Genomic DNA, 19,726 nt, shown 5'->3' with positions numbered 1-19,726 from the left:
CCTTCGAGGTGAGACTAATTTAATGGTTCAATCTGATGTGGGACACCATGGATTTTGGTTCAAAACTAATTAAATGAAAATTAATAAAGATAAATGAAATGTCTTAATTATTTAATAATTGATAATTAAATGAGACTAATTAAATGAAACATCCCTTGGCCCTTCCCTCCTAACACAGCAGGCAAATATTTTTACCCTGTTCACAGAAAAAAAAACAAAAAAAATGCAGCATCTTCCATCCATATTCCTTTTTGCCGCTCTCTAAATTCTTCCTCTCTCCCGCAAACGGACGCAGCATATCATGGTATGCCTCATCTCCATACCCAGTAACATTTCCCACATGATTCTCCAATTGATCTCAAAACAAAATTGTGGAATCAAAACCAGAGGATCTCCACAGTAGATGAATACCTGACACTTGTAAATCAGCCAGGCTGGACACCATGCTCCTCATATGAAAATCATTAGCCACAATGGTAATGGAACAAATTTTAGAGGAAAGCATTGGAGGAGTTGGGAAGTCTGTACTGATGGTCGACATGCAATATTTAAATCTGTGACGAAGTTAAGGGAACAACAGAGAGACCAATGGGAAGTTTGAAAACACACACAACTATATTCAATGCAAGTTGGCAAACATAAAAGGGAAACTTGCATAAAAAAAAAAACAGGCAATGATGATGGGAAATGAAACTTCACTCTACGGGTTATTATATGTAGTTCATGCAAACTGGAAGAAAAGCCAAGTTTGAACAACCTGGCAGGATTCAGATTACTTTTAAAAAGTGAAGTCATGCAAAGTTTTCAAATGTGGTCTTTTGTTTTCTTTTTACCCGACACACAATCAGAATTGAGATCTTGGGTTTCTGCATACTCTGCAGGCAGAGGGGTGTCATCAAGGTCGAGCAAGTTGTCTGGGAATTCCATGATCCCAACTGTTGCCATGAATTTCCGACTAATCCTCTTCAACTTCTTGTTCTCCTTGTTAACCTGAAAAATGCAAGACATTTCAGAGCTCTCCAAAAGACCCAGGCATTCACTGGCATGCCTTGCCAAATGAGATCGAGATTCAGGTTGAACCCCGATGGGCATTTCATGCAGTACTCATCGTTTCCTGGTACACAAACGATATGTCGGAATAAACATACATATATAGATATAACGGACTCGATTACAACTCGCATGCATGTTCTTTATGGAGTCATAAAGCAGGAGGCCTCACCTGGGAGGCATAATTCTCCGCACTCTCTCGGCAGGTTTTCTCGATCTCCAGCCGATTCCGCATATTCCCGACTTCATCCAGAACGAGGTGGGACACTAAAGGATGTGTTAAAACATAGTCACATGTCTATGAGAAAGCATGCAAAGTGGAGATCTTTTGTAGCACAAAACCTTTAACCCTTCGCTTTAATTACCAGCTCACTCAATTCTACACTGGAAAATGCGCCCAAAATGGCACCCAGCCGCTCTCTGGGCAGGAAAACGTACAGGAGGCAAATCGGGCAGTGATGCTCAACACCAGGGCTCAAAAACCACTGTGCAGCTTTTCGTCAGTCGCACTTGCCGACGCCGCTGCTCTCTGCAGAATGGCACCATCTCCTTCCCCGATGGCACAACTCGAGGCTTCAAGGTGTGGTCTCACACGACCCAGCCAAGAGTCAATGGCCAGCGTCTTGCTCCATCACGCGGGCAAATTCGCCTCGGCATGAACGAGAATCGTGCGGTCTTCTTCACCGCGTCAGGGAAAGCCAGTCTTAATGCTATTCTCTTCCAACCTCCGATCCTGCCTCACTTGCTTCTGTCCCGCTCCGAACCAAACTCTCCTCCCTCTGACATCATGCTCATCAATCCTTTACTATGGGGACATGGTTTGCCAGCTGTTTATTCCTGGAGGCGGGTTTCTTGCCTGCTTGGACCTGCAGCTGAGTTGTTGTTTTAACGACGTGAACCCTTTTTTATACGCCTGATATATATATATATATATATATATATATATATATATATATATATATATATATATATATATATATATATATATATATATATATATATATATATCGGGGTGTATCATGTGATACCGGTCGTCCATCCGTTCCTGTCCGCACTCTAACTCCCAAAGTTTTCAACTTTCACGTTTCATATTTGGGGCATAGGTACAGACTGTGGAGATGGTGTGTCGTGACATACGTTCCTCATCTAAAGTGGTTGCCATGGCAACCAGGATGCTGTTTTCCATGTAGTAGCACAATTCTGTATATACCTTCTTGTTCGGGCGTATATTGTGCTCACTTGCACTCTTGTTTGTTTTTGTATTTAAATCGCCGATCTTGAAATGCAAAAACATAGGAAAAGGTCACAGGGGGCAATCACATACTGGGATAAATTATCCTTAATCCCTATCAAAATTAACATAGCACCACCCCCCCCCCTCCCCATGTGGTGACACGTAACACTTAAGCTTACAGTTTCCCGACGTAATTTACATCGAGATGTCTCCTACACGTCCACGGACCAAGCTACTCTATACAATCCTAGCTCTCCGATGAAATTCCTCCATCTACCCCACAAATATAACAATATGTTACAAATGATGTCAAGAGGACTATTTCACCATATCAAGGGGTTTTCTTAACAAGACAATGTTTTGCAGGATTATATCTCTGATTCTGAGGAAAATCCTCCTTAACGTTTCACTATCCTCTAAAAAATTAACTACAAACTTGTATCAGTTGATACAATTCGCTTTTATTAGAGCTTAGAACTTTGATGCTTGATAAATGCTCCAGTTGCTGATATCATACAGAGGTGGAAGTCATTCGTCGCAAGTCGTCTTGGTGGCATCTGTTATAGTCCGCCTAAATATTTTGCTGTGTAAATGAGTCACATGATATTCCATGTGATGCTTAAACTCGGGGATACATGTGCAATGCACTCAAGAAAATGCTTTTATTTTTATTTTATTTTATTTTTTTACAATTTTTCCTGTTTCATCTATAAAGGTGCACTATACAATTACAATTCATCTATAGGAGGTGCAAAATGGCCAGGGAGAACGAAGTAAGATGTGACACAATTGTCAAATTAAAAAACTAGAGTTCACACAACACTTTACTCCATGCAGTCTTGAGTAAAAGGACAGGTGAAGGGTCTTTTCAGCTGTTGCTTTGTGTTTTGTACTAAACAGCACTGGATGCCACCATATTTGTCTGAATGTGGCATCTCGGTGATCTCACAGGACTCTGTTCTCAGGGTATGACACGACATGAACATTTTGCCCAAGTACTGCTAACCAGAAGGCTTTTGAAAGTGCCAAGAAGGCGATTTATCTTCCACAGTGTTGAAGTATATAATTAAATTTAAATAAAATAAAGATTTTAATAATCATAGGAAAATAACATTTATTTGGAAGTTTTCCACGATTATATCAGCTTCTTCACACCACCTTATTAGCTCGCCTGTTCGAAGAACAGAGAGCCTTAGCGATACTCCTGGCGTGAGCGTCAGCGTCAGCGTGAGCGTGAAAATGTTAAAGTTTTTGGTGCAAGTTATTTCCTTTCTAATGTTTTTATCCACCACACTATTTTTTACTGATTACAATATACAAATGCATATATTGCTTTAAAATTATTGGGATCAGACTTCACTGCAATGCTTTATAAAAAAATATTATTAGACTAGTCTTTTAAAAACGATAAATGTATAAACAGGCGAGCATTGGGTGGCTTTGACACCAACTATCTGGTTAGTCCCCGACCAATTTCAGAGGAGGGGACTCTCAGTTTGCTGTCCGTCTATCCGATTGTCCATCTGTCTATCACAGTTGTGGTTTTCCAAACTCCCCCCCCCCATACCTTTAACATATTCAACTGAAACTTGGTACATGGCTTTATTATGATAAGTTAAAGAACAAGTTCAAATTTCAGGGTATTTTGTTTGGGATTTTTTTCAGAGTTATTCCCTTTTAGACTCAGAAAAGATCACATATTATACATGGGTCAGTGTTCAGCTGTCCTGATTCCACCCCAATAAAATAATGTGCTACCATTGCATGTAGCGACACAGATTGGCAAGCATCAGGCCTTAGGCCTTAGTCCTGGGTGTTAGCCCTTGGTCCAGTGCAATTGAATGATCCCATCTGTATATAACCACAATGTATGATATATATGCACGTAAGTCACATGCATGTTTTTGCTTCACATATGTACGTCAGATTATAATAATAATTATTATTTTTGGCACCGAACGTGTGCCGTTACACACTGCCCAAATAAACAAACATTCATCAATTGAGTTTAAAAGTTTTATTACGATAACACTGGCCAACAAATCATTTTCATCAGATATAATTATAGGTGGACAAGACAGCTCTTAGGATGTAGATTCCTAAATCTGTTTTTGGGTTTCCTCCAGAATGTTTTCTATTGTTCATGATGAGGCCGATCAAATTTGAAAGGTTATTGCCTTAACTATAATTAATGTCAGGTTCACACAACATAATTAGTTCAAGTAATTAGTTCAATCACACGACAACTATAATTAGTGTCAGGTCAGGTTAGATCTGTGACTTGCCACAGGTACCATGTAAACCTGTACTAACCTGTTCCATTGTCGGGTTGTCGGCGACTAAACCGTCTCCCCCACCAGGTTTTCTGGTGAGGAGGGTGTTTGGATATGGACACCCAGCAGGATTAAAAACAAAACCTGTCAAAGGGCGGAGGAGCTCCTTGTGAGCCAACGGCCATCCATATCTAGTGCCCAACTGTGTCTGCGGACGTCCTCCTGCAGTTGGGTTACTTTTTTATTTGGAGGTTGGTGGCAGGATTTGCACTCCAGCCACCGTAAAACGCTTCATTCCGCAAAACACAAAAACGCAAAAAAATCTGAAAACCCACTCCGTGGGAGTACCTCCTGTGCAGCTTCCCTTGGGCAGCTCACCGGATGACGGGATTGGGGCAAAGCCTTCAGGGTGCCCAATCTTTGATGATAGGAGGGAAACCATGGGGGAAGATCCCTGGGTCAGATTGCGGGAGAGTGTGTCGGAGTGGTGCTGAGGTGTCGTCCACCAGACGGCGGTCTCCTTGGGTTAACCTGAGGCGGTCCCTTCGGGTGGGTGCCTGGAACGTCCTATCCCTAAGAGAGGATGATCACCTGTCTCTGTTATCATCTGAGCTCAAGTGTTTGGACATCGGGATTGCAGCTTTCTCTGAGGTTCGGAGACCGGATTGCGGCGAGATAATGGTGGGTGGTTACACCTCCTATTGGTCTGGTCGCTCTGGTGGTTACCATACCCAAGGAGTTTCTGTAGCTGTGTCCAATAAGCTGACCCCAATGATAATTGAGGTAACACTGGTCAACGAGCGTATTATGAGATTAAGGATTCGTCACTCCTTAGGTGTCATTTCCCTGGTCTCTGTTTATGCTCCGACTGAGGCGAGTGATCTCACCGTGAAGGATGCATTCTACGCCACACTAGAGTCTGTGGTTGATCAGTGCCCCAGACGAGATACACTTCTAGTCTTGGGGGATTTCAATGCATCGACTGGAACTGATAGGGATGGTTATGAGGTGTGTGTTGGTTCCCATGGGTCAGGAACTATGAACCAGAATATCACTAAGTTCCTTGACTTTGCAAGAAGTCATGGACTTAGGGTGGCTGGTTCATGGTTTCAGCGCCCACAAGCTCATCGCTGAACTTGGTATCCCAACGCTGGCGGTGTGGCAAAGGAGATTGACCATGTCCTCATTGATGGTCGTTGGAGGATGATCCAGAACTGCAGGGTCTACCGGAGTGCTCAGTTCCTCAATACTGACCACAGGCTTGTTGTAGCAACTCTAGAGCTGCACCTTAAATCCTGGAGAATGGTACCATCCCAGCCTAGGCTGGATGTTGGCAAGCTCAGGGATGAGAGAGTAGCTGAGGAGTTTGCGAACAGGCTGAGTGGGCACTTGGGGGGTCTGGGTGCTTTGGGGGGGTCCTGAAGAGTTGTGGAGCACCTTCAAGACCACCGTCCTTGATGTTGCCGGTGGATGTCTTGGAACTCACCGCAGGGCAAAGAAGAATTTTGTCTCTCAAGGGACACTGGATACCATTGACCAGAGTCGCAGGGCCAGGCTGAATGGCAGAGCTGAGCTGTTCAGGGAGCTGAGGCGTAAAACTGTACGTGCACTGAGGGTGGACAAGGAGGCCTATGTGCGAGGAATCTGTGAGGGGGTAGAGCATCACCTGTGGACAGGTGATTCTCGTCCTGCTCACAGGGGAATTCGCGCATTGCGTTCATCCAAGCCCATCCCTCGGAGCACTGCAGTTCGAGCAGAGAGTGGTAGGCTCTTGACAGAGGAGTCTGAAGTGAAGGCCCGCTGGGCCGGTTACTTTAAGCGGTTGTACCAGGCTGATCCCCCAGCTGTCGAGTTGGACGTCAAGGGTGTTACAATCCCTGTTTCTGACCCTCGAATCAACTGTGGTCCACCTTCACTTGTGGAAACACGGGCTGCGGTGAACCAGTTGAAACGGGGCAAAGCTCCAGGGATCTGTGGCATCCATGCTGAACTTCTCAAGGCTGGTGGAAATGCTGCACTCATGTCGTTGCATGCAGTTTTGTGCTCTGCCTGGAACACAGGCATCATCCCAACTGACTGGAGGAGGGGCCTTGTTGTTCCTCTCTGGAAAGGGAAGGGTGATCGCCAAGACTGCAACAACTACCAAGGGGTGACGCTGCTCTCAGTGCCGGGCAAGGTCTTTGCTCGGATAATTCTTGATAGGGTTCGCCACCATCTGCTTGAGCATCAGCGTCCAGAGCAGTCAGGCTTTAGTTTCGTCAGGCAGACGAGAGTTTCGGCAGGGGCTGCTTGCAGCCTATGTTGATCTCTGTAAAGCGTTCGATTCACTGAATCGGGATGTCCTCTGGAGGATTCTTGGTCTTCGTGCGGTGCCACCAAAACTGATCGATCTGATGTCTGAACTCTACTCTGGTACTGAGAGTGCTGTGAAGTGTGGTGGTACCATCTCTGACTTATTTCCAGTTGTTAATGGAGTTCGTCAGGGGTGTGTACTGGCCCCACACTTTTCAGCACTTGTATGGACTGGATTTTAGGGAGGATGTCGGAGAGATCAAGCTGCGGTGCATCGTTTGGGAATGTCAAGATCTCGGACCTTGATTTTGCAGATGATGCAGTCATCTTGCAGAGACTTTAGATATCCTTTTGGGGGCCCTCGAGGTGCTGAATGAGGAGTCGGAGCCGCTGGGATTACGGGTTTCTTGGGTCAAAACTAAGATCCAGGCTTTCGGTGACATCTTGGATGCTGCTGTCCTGTCTGTGTCTGTTTGTGGTGAGGATGTTGAGGCTGTGGAGAGATTCACTTACCTTGGCAGTGATATTCATGTCTCTGCTGGCTGTGGGTCAGAGGTCAATAGACATCTGGGTCGGGCCTGGGGAGTCATGGATTCACTGGATCATGGGGTGTGGCGCTGCCGGTACCTGTGCGGGAGGACGAAAGTCCGAGTCTTTAGGTCCTTGGTACTTCCAGTCTTGCTATATGGATGCGAGACTTGGACTCTGACCAAGGATCTGAGACGGAGACTTAATTCCTTTGGTACCAGGTCTCTTTGGAGAATCCTTGGCTAACGCTGGTCGGATTTTGTGTCCAACGAGCGGTTGCTGAGAGAGACTCGGATGAGATTTGTTACCTGCATAGTCCATGAGCATCAGTTGTGGCTGTATGGACATGTGGCTCGTTTTCTGATGCTGATCCTGCTCACCAGATTCTCTCAGCGAGGGAGTCTCATGAGTGGAGGAGGCCAGTGGGCCGACCACGTGCCTCGTGGTTGCAGCAGGTTGACCATCATCTCAAAGAGATGGGGATGGGCCTGGCATCTGCCTGGGGGATGCCGGACGGAGGCCCCTGGAGTACCGGCGGAAAGTAGACGCAGTGACGCGCTGTTCTGGCACATGCTCCCATACCTGACCTGACCTATAATTCATGGAGGAGGTTCGTGCGAGGAGGGTTCACAAAATACTGTTGTTTCATATGTCTATGGAACAGACGTGCTCTCGTGGATCATTACATCAGACGCGACTGGCATCAAAGAAGCACACATGAGCCAGGAACGAGCAGTATCCAGCGTTTTCCTTCGGTTGACCCAAAGATTTTTCCTGCCACTTCTCCACATTAAGCTTGTTTTAATGTAGAATTTCGGGAAAGAGATGGGTAAGAGAAATTTGAGAGGGTTTGAATATGTTGATGAGAAATTTTCCAAACATCAGTGCCACAAAATTGAAGGAGGGAATCCTTGTGGGGCCCCAAATCCAGGTGGTTTTGCAGGATGAAGACTTTAAACCTCAATGTCTCAGAGATAAAAGCATGACAGACTTTCAAATGGATTTGTGGAAACCTCTTGGGTAACCGCAAGTCTCCCGCATACAAAGATGGAGTCCAGAAACTGCTCGATGCACATCAAAAAATGGGCTGTCGTAGTCCTTGAAATTACATTTTTTACATTCGCATCGAGATGCTTTTTTTTTTCCTGAAAACCTTGGTGCGGTGATTGACGATGAACAGGGGGGGATGCTTCCACGAAGACATTCAGACAATGGGGAATTGTATCCAAGGTTTCGATAATGAAAGTGCGCTGACAGACTACTTACTCCTGGATGTTGTATCATGACAATTTGGACAAGGTTTTCCAAAGAAAATCACTAGCAACGTTTTTTAAAGTTGTTATAGATTTAGTGTGTGTGTGTGTGTGTGTGTGTGTGTGTGTGTGTGTGTGTGTGTGTGTGTGTGTGTGTGTGTGTGTGTGTGTGTGTGTGTGTGTGTGTGTGTGTGTGTGTGTGTGTGTGTGTCTCTTTGATGAGACTTAGAAACTGCAGGAAAATTAAATTTGAAAAAAAAAACATTTTACAATGACATCATCAGTCAAGAAGCAGAATTGGAACTTACTGTTACGCATCACTGTGAGCCTCCCTCCACCACCCCATTATCGCCAGATATGTTCAGTGAAAACCAGAATGGAGTCTTTCTAGCACATTCTCAACAAAACTGTTACAGCGTGGGCTACAGAGGGAAATATCAAAGCAATCAAAATGAAGTATACTCCTGTGCCTGCACAGCTTTACAGTTCGGTTTATTTGATGTAATTTCACCTTTCATTACCCTGCACCTCCTGCAATCGAGAAACAACTGATTTAAATTCAATGTTACATTTCATACACGAATCGGAACATGAACAGGTAGACAAGTTTGCCGTTTCACCGTAATCTGTCTCAGAATATCTCCCGATCACACATGCGGACGGAGGAGTGATAACATTTATACTCTGTCTTCCTGTCTGGCAGTCAAACGACATTGAAAAGCATTCCAAACAGGAAATTTACTGTTTTTAAGGACATTATAAAGGACACAAACAACAGGCACAAAGAACTAATGAAATGTGTTCGGTCGGGTGACGTAATAGACACTGTGTAAGATGGCGGGTAACTGCGGAATTGATCTATTTATACAACATTTACAATCATTATTCTATTTTAATTGAATTATAAACTTGAGCACTTGTGAACACAAATTGCCTTCTTAATACCTCCAGTTTTGCACTACTTGGACATGTTCTCCAGGGTGGTGTACATGACTGCTCCCATGGCATTAAAATTCCAGATATTTTTTTTAAGAACTATCTTTAAAATCATTATTTTATTTAAATTGAAGTATATACCTTAACACCGCATGGGGTATCGTGTTCTATGAACTCTCGTTCATTCTTCAGCTCGCTATAGCTATCGTGTACAGCCTGTGGCTGCCGGTTGCATCATTTTCTGGGTGCGCAGCTGTGCCGCTGATGCAGTGCCTTCTATGACCAGTACACTGGTACTCATTTTGCCGACCTCGGAAGGATGACAGGCTGAGTCAACCGCACCTGGTGTTAATTCAGTGGCTGACGGGGCTCAAACTCAAGTCCCTGAGAACTTAAGCCAGCAACCCGAACCACCAAGCCAACACCAGCTTTATTCTGCAGCTAGTTTTGTTTTACTTTGAAACAGCTCATTCATGGTAAAGTTGATAAACATATGCAATGCAAATAATTATAAGAATATTTCAAAGTATGCCTTCATCACATTTGAAAACTGTTTTTTAAAAAATTTGTTAAACATCTTAAAGTTAAATATAACATAAATAAAGTTAAATAACATAAAGTGCATAAAGTTAAAACATCTTCACAAATGGAACCACAGATAGAAGATACCTTTTGTGGTCTGAGAACAATTTTTGAAAAGTATTGCTTCAAGAAGAGGGCTCTTATGTTCCCATGTAAATGTATAACTTTTTAACAGAGTAAAGTTTCATTTCTCACTTGCATTTCCTTTTTCTTTTTCTTTTTTTAATCTCCCTTATCTTTGGAAGCCATTTAGTTTTCATTCCTGAAAATATCGGGGCTCAGTTTGTCTTTCTCATCGGAAAGCAAAAGGTGTAACAAGCCGGTTATTATTAGGATGTAACTTTGGTGTAATTACAACAGATATTTTTCTTGAAATGCATCCATAAAGTTAAATGGTACTTTCTGGGTGGGCAAGATAATCTCGAGCTCTGTGCAGTTGGCTCTGAGCTGTCTAACCTGGATTCAAATCTCGACTCGGCTGTAAACTGTCATCCTGGTGTTTCACATCCAGAGCGAGGCATCGATGTGTGCGCCGTACATCAGAGGGACGTTAAACTTAGTGCCCCGTCTGCAAGCATTATTTCATGGACGAAGATCCCACGGCATCATTGTTGAAGAGTCGGCGAGTTATTGCCATTACCCTGATCAGATCACAAGTTCCTACCTGGACTTGGTGGTTCCTTCACACCAGGTTTAACTGCTTGCTATGTTAGAGTGTGGTTTGCTGTCTGGGCAGAAAGATCTACATTGTAATTAAATTGACGTGAATCGGTGGTTCACAAGTTTCACGTGAACAACCTTCTTCGGATATAAAGGGCAGGCGACACACACACAGAGACAGACACATGCTGACACACAGGTAGATACCTTGTGGATACTGAGCAAATGGAGGTGGATACTTTGAGAGACTTATTGGGCCCCCATTCCATCTCCTGAAAGTGGCAGAGCCTCTGATAGGTATGTGGGTGGCCCCCTGCAAAACCTCACGTGGGGGACCCTTTCTATAGGAGGGCTAATAAATATGGTGACAAATCTCCAGGCGAAGAATCCATTCATTCATGCCTCGAGGTTAGCGAAGTATTCGAATGACCATCTCTGTCTGTCTGTGTCTGTGTGCATCTGTCTTTCTGCACCATCATGGGAAATGTATTGTCATACTGTATCTCAGTGATGAGGAGGAGGAGATTGGGACCATACTCTGTGCAGTGTTGGTGCTACCTAAGCAGTTTCCTTGGCTATTGGACACAATCCAGGACGGGTCGTCACTCCGACACAGGATACCAGGAAGCTGGCACTCATTTTGCCGACCTCGGAAGGATGACAGGCAGAGTCAACCCCACCTGATGTTAATTTAACAGATGAGTGGGATTTGAACTCAGGATCTGAGGATCCCAAGCCCACCGCCCTAACCATTAAGCCAACACCAGGAATAAGGCCATCAAAGGGTGAAAAATCACATTTCTATCAATAACTCTGGAATGAATCATGAGAGAAAGAAAGAAGTCATTTTTTGCATTAGATTCTGTGAATTAAGGCACATCAAAAGTATCGCTGACATTATTTTCTATGCGTCACGTTTTCCCAGAAAATGACGTCAAAAGTGGCGTTTTAACATAAAATGAAAAGAGTTAAAAAAATTCCTTTGTGAATAATCAAATATGACTTAAGAAAAATGAATCACAATGATGAAAAATGTGAACATTAAAAAAAAAAATATATATATATATATATATATATATATATATATATATATATATATATATCTCAGAAAATGAGCTGGAGAAATCCTTCAAAATTACTTTGTGGAACCCTCTTAAAAAACCCCAATCAATCGCTGAAATACAATGATGAGCACGTGGAGAAATTCCCACGGGAAAAGTGACGCCACTTATTGAAATTTCACGATTGAAAGAGAAAATGCAGATCTTAAGATTTCTGGATATATCGTTGCAGCTCTGAAAAACCGCACTCCTCCGAGGCAACGGCACACAACATACAGCGATCCCAAGGCAGTTATTTCAATAGTACGTGTATTAGTTAGTCCTTTCCATATGTCAAGTGGGTAAATGGGAAAGATGCGTTGCGTGGGACTCCTTCGGTTAGGTCTTCAATCTTCAATCCTTGCTCTTATTGCATTCCTTTACCCTACTTTATCTCTCACACGAACCACGCAAGCAGGCACGCACACAGACGATAACGATGAAGGGAACCGAGCAAAACACCGCGAGGTTCATTTGCATCTGCGTGCCATTTCCCGTTCAAAACCGCGCACCAATTTCCAACTGCCGTCTCGTCTCAGACCTTCATTCTGCTCACCACAACCACTCCACACGTCTCTGAAAAATCCCCACAACAACTTACGTTCACGTCTTCACTACAAACGCCGCAGTTACGAACATCCCCTCCCTCTTCACTACAGACACCGCCATAACGAGCACCTCCTTCCTCTTCGCCGCAACACCACATGTACAATCACCTCTCACATCTCTACAACTGCACCTATTCTTTGGATGCCCACAACAGCCTCGAGGGACGCTGAAGGAACAAGAGACGGGTTGTTTCGAGGCATAACTTGGGGCACGAGCATGCGCTGGAGTTCGTTCAAAGGCGTACAGGTAGCGGTGGGATTTCCCTAAAATTACCACATTTGAATAGAGACCAGTGCACGTTCGGGGCTGGAGAGCGCTTTCAGAGACCTTTGCCCCATGTTACTCTCAGAGCTCCGACGTGTGACAAGGTAAGGGAGCGAATGGGGCCATTTTTGGTTTCGGTGCCTGACGGGGTGTGGCTATGGTGTGGGATGACAGCTGTGCGCCAATAGGGAAGCTTGAAATCACCAACAGCCCAATTTGATCTGACTCTTAGCTCCCCCCTTGCTCGGAGCTCAATAAAGGAGCAAATTCAGAGGAGACATCGTCAGACTGTGGAGGACTTCGGAGGAAGCAGACATGAGGAGACTGTGGCAGATTTCAAACCTAGCCGGACAAGCAAACATCAGCAGATGGCGCAGGCGGGTGCTGAGCGAGTAACGCCACGAACCGGAGCGAAGCGAGTGACGACAACTGTGGGCCGAGACCATTCCCATTACAAACGCTCAGTTTGGCTGCATCCAGCAGCCACCAGTTACACTTACAGATTCTTACACCACTCCGTTAGGATCTCTTTCTCTACTACATATCTCTCGTCTACTATGGACGCACAAGAGCAACCATTCTTTTCAGAGCAAACCAAACTGACTCGTACCTCCCATCTTCATTTTACACCACACTGCATGACACATTGTACTGAACTCGCACTTCTCACTCCCACATCATAGACAACTTCAGTTTTTCTCTCTCCTTCCCCTTTCCTAAGCATTTGGGTTGCAGAGGTCCACTGACCGCGGCAGGCATTGAGAGGTCGCTAATCCTCAACTGCTTCTTATCTCTCTGAGTATCTCTAGTTTTCCTCGGGTTGTGTGTGTGTGTGATGGCGCCTGTCAGTATAAGTTAAGAATGTATAGATTTATTCTGGGTAACTCTGCAGTGTCTTCTTCTTTTGTGATTATTGCTATTATACTTTTTCCACACCCAGAATTCCTTGCTATCCCCTGCTGTACATTTGTGAATAAATCCCAAACTGTGCCACATAACTTTCCTCACTTTGTTAGAATAAATGTGCCTGTTATAAATATACTCAGCTCGTTTTTGTCTTTTCCTCCATTGGTCTTGCATGGTCCGCACCTTAGCTTAGCCAGGACATTATCCCCCAAAATCTGCTTAATAGCCGGTGCATACTTGACAGCTTCGCTCAACTACACCTGATACGGTAAGTAATGCAAGTCCGCATCGAGGGCGTGATTCCCCGATAATACGACCACGTGTTCCTAGTTAAACAGTTGTTAGACGGAGAACACTGGGTCACGTGGTCAAGTTATTGGCATTCACGGTCGATTAGCGACCCTCCGTGACACGAAGTTATTCGTGTGCGACGACCTGTGATTCCCGGCGAGTCCAGAGAGGAACCAGGGAGAGCCCCTCCCTCGTAGTTCCCCCGTGACCCTGAAGCCTTGACAATATGTAGGCAAATAACTCTGTCAATAATGACCCGACATGCCAATTACCAACAGACTGGGCACAGATGTAGTATGGACTGAAAAGGCAAAAATCACGAATTCCTGCAATTAAAGGTCAAAGGCAATAACTCGACAACAAAATGAAGTGAATGTCACATCATTCCGAAAAATGCTCAAAAGGACAATTGTTTTGAAGTATTATATGGTGTCTTGGTCTATTATGGATATAAATTCTTTAGATATTCACTGAGGGAATGTAGAGAAGAGCATCAAAAAAAAAATGTATGAGTGATGTAGTCTTGTGGCAGTGTGGTAATGTCATCAAAATATCATCACACACACACACACACACACACACACACACACACACACACACACACACACACACACACACACACACACACACACACACACACACACACACACACACACACACACACACACACACACACATCTACTTTTCCTGTATGCAAAGTTGTCAATTATGTCATCATACTTCAGACTTCATCCAAAGTCCTTCTCGATCGAGATGATGGCCAGGTGTGACAACAGCCGGTCCTATAAAATTGTAGAGCACAAGTAGCTCTTTATGAGCTTCAGCTTTGAGAAAGAGCGTTCTGCAGATGCAACGGTTACCGGCATCATCAGTAAAACCCACAGAGCCACACATATATTTGGATGTGTCGATGAGTGAGTTTTTCGTTATACAGCTCAGTGTTTCAAGTGTAGAACATCTTTCTGGCACCGAGTTGCACAGAAGCTTAAGTTCTTCGAGTAGTTTGATGGGTTCCAGATCGCTTGAATTTGAATCAGTTTGCAGGATATGTAGGTCAGGTCATGAATAGGAGCATGCGTCAAAGCAGCCCGTTGCTGAAAACAAAACAAAAAATCAATGTCCATTAACACTGAACGATACAGCGTCCTATTTTAGAAGTCCGTGCATCTTTCTGAATTGGATGAAGATGTTTAAGGTATGGCAGCAGGAATCATTTCGATTTAAGAATCAAGAGTGATGGACATGGAAGAAGCACACAAACAACAACAACAACAACAACAACAACAACAAAAGTGTGCTATGAAAGGTCCATTTTTTGCATTTTTACTGTATTTTTCATCCTCATTGAGATTTACGGATGGATAACGCAATATGTTTGTGAAGATCAACATAATGAGTTTTGATTAAACCCATCAGTGAAGTGATTGGCATCCGGTAGGAATGCATGGCTACTGTTATTGGAACCATCAATGTTGCACAACTGGACTTTCAAGATGGTTTGAAAAAATTGCAAGCAGATTTGGGTGGCCCCTCGGTGTGGGTGGCCCCCTCGGGCTGTGGGATTCACAGGCTCCTATCGGAGACCCTGCCTGAAAACCACCCACATGTGCAGACGGCAGCCAACAACAGTAACTTGCATGCACACACACATAACTTCGTGTACAAACTCATGTACACACAGAGGTGGATACTCTCATGATGTAACAGGCTCCAAGGTGTGCTGCTTACCTCCATGAAACGTCTGTATTTCAGCATAGGCTGCATCTCGTTCCTCCTGTAGGGCTCGACACTAACGGGGAATAAGAATCAAAAGCCACAGGGTCAACCCGATCCATGGCATGACATAATAATTTGGGCAAAAAGCCATAATATAATATGACACTCAACTAGTCAATATCAGTTAAACTCCCCAATCTGTATTATGGTTTGTGCTCCCATTGATTGTTTATATGTTAAAGGAATATAGCCAAAGGTCCATGAAAATCCAAAGCCTCCATGCAGATCAGCCTGGGAATAACGGATGACTGGATGGTATTCAATCACAACTTGGTCAATGTTTGGATGCATTACACATGGTTCATAAAATAAAGCAGTGCACAATGGTCCATGGTCTTATGAGGGAGACGGGCGATTTGTACCAAGATGCTTGCACGAGGGCAAGAAAGAAGACAAGCCATTTTATTTTTATTTTGAAGGACAACATGCATGTTGCCTGCAGCAGGGGGGGGGGGGCAGGGGGGCAGGGTGGTCAAGCTTCAGCTTTCAATTTGGGGGGGGGGCATTGCCAAACTAAATAAATTATTATTTTAACCTTAAAGCTGCAAGATATGCATATTAAACACATCCGACGCACACGAGTCATCTGACACCCGTACATGGCGGTACCGAACCAGTAGGACCATGGGCTACCAAGGACCGCTTCTCCTCCTTCGTATGCAACATCATTGGCTGAAAGCACGGTTGTACCGCTGATGCAGTGCCCCTATTGTCAGCACACTGGTGCTCATCTATCTATAATTCCAGCAGTGTGTGTGTGTGTGTGTGTGTGTGTGTGTGTGTGTGTGTGTGTGTGTGTGTGTGTGTGTGTGTGTGTGTGTGTGTGTGTGTGTGTGTGTGTGTGTGTGTGTGTGCGTCTGTGACCACTGTTTCTCGACAACCACTGGTCCAATCTAATTGAAACTTGCCAGTTATATTGCTGGGGACCTGAGGATGTGCCTTTTCAAGGTTTGATATTAATCGGACAAGTGCTTCCAAAGTTATGGCCATTTATTTACCAAACAAATGACAGGACACGTTGCTGCGGAGGCGTGGCCGATGGGGAAAGGGCGCCATTTAGTTACAAATGACAGGACAGGTTGCTGTGTAGGCGTGGCCGTTGGGGAAGAGATCCTCAGCCGCGTTCCCCATTACGGGTTACAACGTACGGACTTCCGGATAGTGATAACTTACCGTATTCTAATAATTTCTCGATTTCTTATGCGCATTTATAGATAAACACAATGCCCCAATCCAGCCGTCATTTATGAGAGCGAAGGAACGGTCTGTGTGGTTGTTTGAAAGTTTTTTTTTTTTTTTTGCACGTACGGCCACGCGAGAGCGAAGGAACGGCCTGTGTGGTTGTTGTTTCTGGCATGCAGTTTGAAAGTTTTTTTTTTTAGTTTTTTTTGCACATACGGGCACGCACGTATGGGCACGCACTAGTTTCACCAAGCTCAGAAGGATGACAGGCTGAGTTAACCCCACCTGGTGTTAATTCAACAGCCAACAGGAGCTCAAACTCAGGACCCTAGGATCCCAAACCTGCCACCATAACCGTGAAGCCAACACCAGGCTTGCCAAGGAATGCTGTCTGCGGATTAACCCTTGCGCTTCGTCTCCATTCCTGCCACCTCAAAGACGGCTCTTAGAGATGAAGGTAAAACGTGAAAGCATCATCGTAGCACCTTAGTGGTTAATCGTGTAAACGTGCGCTCTCGTCATTCTTCCACTGGGTATTTTGGGTGTTCGAGGACTCGATCTAGGAAGCGGTGGATACAGAAAAATGCAACAACCAAAACCATCTTTTTTATGAAATCTCACAAATATTATATCATCAAGGGAGCCATTCATTTATTACGTACGCACATATTATTTTATGGTGGAAATAATATACACCTCACCCCATCCCATCCCTCCTCAATATGGCTCATAGTCCATACTCTTCTCTTCTGTCCCCTTACTTTAGGATGTCAGTAGATAAACCTGACAAGGGAAGGAGTGGAAGACCGGCATCTCCATAAATAAAGCCAACATGCCCCCACCTTGTCAAGAAGAGTACGTCAGTATTGACCCACTTCGTATATTGTTGACATAATGATGAAGAAAGCTTCACAAAGACTATGTGGAACAATACATCATCTGGATCACTTCCAAGTGACGTGTGCCACGCCCAGTATGAGAGACTCGCCGGTACCTACCTGTAACAATGGAATGCGAACCCTTTGCGCACCTGCTGTGATTACCAATTAGCTGGACCGAAGCGAATCTCAAGGGTTCGTCCACAAACAGCGGTCTTTGGGGGTGGGGGGGGGGTCAGGGGTCTCTCTGGTTTGGTACTACCGTGTACCGCAGGTGACGTGTGCACACGTCTCATGCACCTCCAGGAATGTGTTGAATGCGCATACATTTTCCGCAAGTTTAACGTCAAGAAGTAAGATTTTTTTCAAATCGAGAAGTGAAAGGTAAAGAAATGCCAGGAGCGCACAGGTACAAGAACCACGTACAAACTGGCAGACTCAAACAGACACCGATACAATGGGTACATAGCATGTCAATCATGCTCACACGAGGCTGTTGTTGTTTTGTTTTACCGAAAAATACAGGTATGTAATTTAATCGTGCTTCACCTGCAGACGGCGCACCCACCTTATCCAAAAGCTGCGAATTCTCTGCTTTATTCACAGTGTGTTCCTCGCTCACAGCGGCGCAAGATGGCAAAGACATGACAATGACTCTGACTCTCTGACTCTCTGACTCTCGGGTGGGTGGAACACTCAAGACTGCGAGTGGCAAGGAAACGGGTGGGCGTGGCACGATCGTCATTGTAGGTGGGTCAGCAACTCAGGTGTTCAGTAGACATTGGCCGAATGCTGATAAAGATACAAGGCATGACGTTACCTGTTACATCATTACTGCGTCCAGACAGTGGGTTCATGAAATACTGATGTACATGGCTGGCGAATCTGGCGAAAAAAAATATACAGGACAATTTAATTGATCATAATTGAAAGGTCTTTTTTGTATACAATGTCGAGGCTCATAGAGGAGCTGGAACTAGAACATAGAACAGATCAGGACATGTAACAGAACAAAAGGAAGCTTTGTATTGGCTTAATGGTTAGGGTGGCTGGCTTGGGATCTTTGGGTCCTGAGTTTGAGTCCCTGGTTCCTGTTGAATTAATACCAGGTGGGGTTGACTCAGCCTGTCATCCTTCTGAGGTTGGCGAAATGAATACCAGTGTACTGGTAATTGGGGCAATGCATCAGTAGCACAGCTGCAACCTCAGCCAATGATGCTGTCTGCATTCTTATGATGCATTATGAAGGAGGAGGAGAACAAAAGGAAGAGAAGAAAGAGGTAAGAAACACACCAACAGTAGAGGAACACCAACAAAAGTTATTTTTTGATTTACAACAAAAAAAACTAGACCAGCATTGGGTCGAGTGTGTACCTCCGCTAAGCAGTTTTTGGTTTGTATCCCACTAAAAGGCCGGATCTGGATCCAGACCTGAAACAAGGTTCTTCATGCCTGGTGTTTGCTTAATGGTTCGGGTGGTGGGCTTGGGATCCCAGGATCTTGAGTTTGAATCCCACTCGGCTGTTGAATTAATACCAGGTGGGGTGAACTCTGCCTGTCATCCTTCTGAGGTCAGCAAAATGAATGCCAGCTTGTTGGTATCCTGTGTCAGAGTGGTGACCAGTCCAGGATTGTGCCCAATAGCCAAGGAGACTGCTTTGGCAGCACCAACGCTCTGCACAGAGTGTGGTCCCAATGGATGGATGAATGGACCTGAAGCAAAATCAAATCTACTTGTTCTTGTCACCTCCCCAACTGATCAACTAAGTTTTGTTATAATCAGTCAATAACTATTTGAAATATCATGCTATATATCATATATCATGATGTATGAAGGATGCCCAGTCGGTGGTTGGCTTTGGAAGCCAATGTTGAAATGTGGTTTACACAAGAAAGATCATGGCTGGTAGTG

The 19,726-nt window shown here is 44.5% G+C and overlaps 1 protein-coding gene across 5 annotated transcripts in view; it reads right to left on the bottom strand.

Moving 5' to 3' along the window:
* The window catches only part of SHTN1 (shootin 1), a 101,255-nt gene extending 82,681 nt beyond the window's left edge, over window positions 1-18,574 (bottom strand). For all 5 annotated transcript variants that reach the window (XM_085853043.1, XM_085853041.1, XM_085853042.1 and 2 more), the window contains exons 1-4: window positions 18,383-18,574; window positions 15,707-15,767; window positions 1,223-1,317; window positions 834-990 (exon numbers count right to left, since the gene is read on the bottom strand). In XM_085853043.1, the coding sequence (XP_085709169.1) occupies window positions 834-990; window positions 1,223-1,317; window positions 15,707-15,767; window positions 18,383-18,559 (490 nt within the window). In that variant the 5' untranslated portion in view covers window positions 18,560-18,574. The remainder of the gene's footprint in view (window positions 1-833; window positions 991-1,222; window positions 1,318-15,706; window positions 15,768-18,382) is intronic.
* Window positions 18,575-19,726: the final 1,152 nt, after the last annotated feature.

Source organism: Eptatretus burgeri, chromosome 13, assembly GCF_056783735.1.
Source record: "Eptatretus burgeri isolate ZD-2024b chromosome 13, Ebu_testis_v1, whole genome shotgun sequence".
Classification (NCBI taxonomy): Eukaryota; Metazoa; Chordata; class Myxini; order Myxiniformes; family Myxinidae; genus Eptatretus; species Eptatretus burgeri.
The sequence above is the reverse complement of the archived record's forward strand: the minus strand, read 5'-3'. Positions and strand labels throughout refer to the sequence as shown.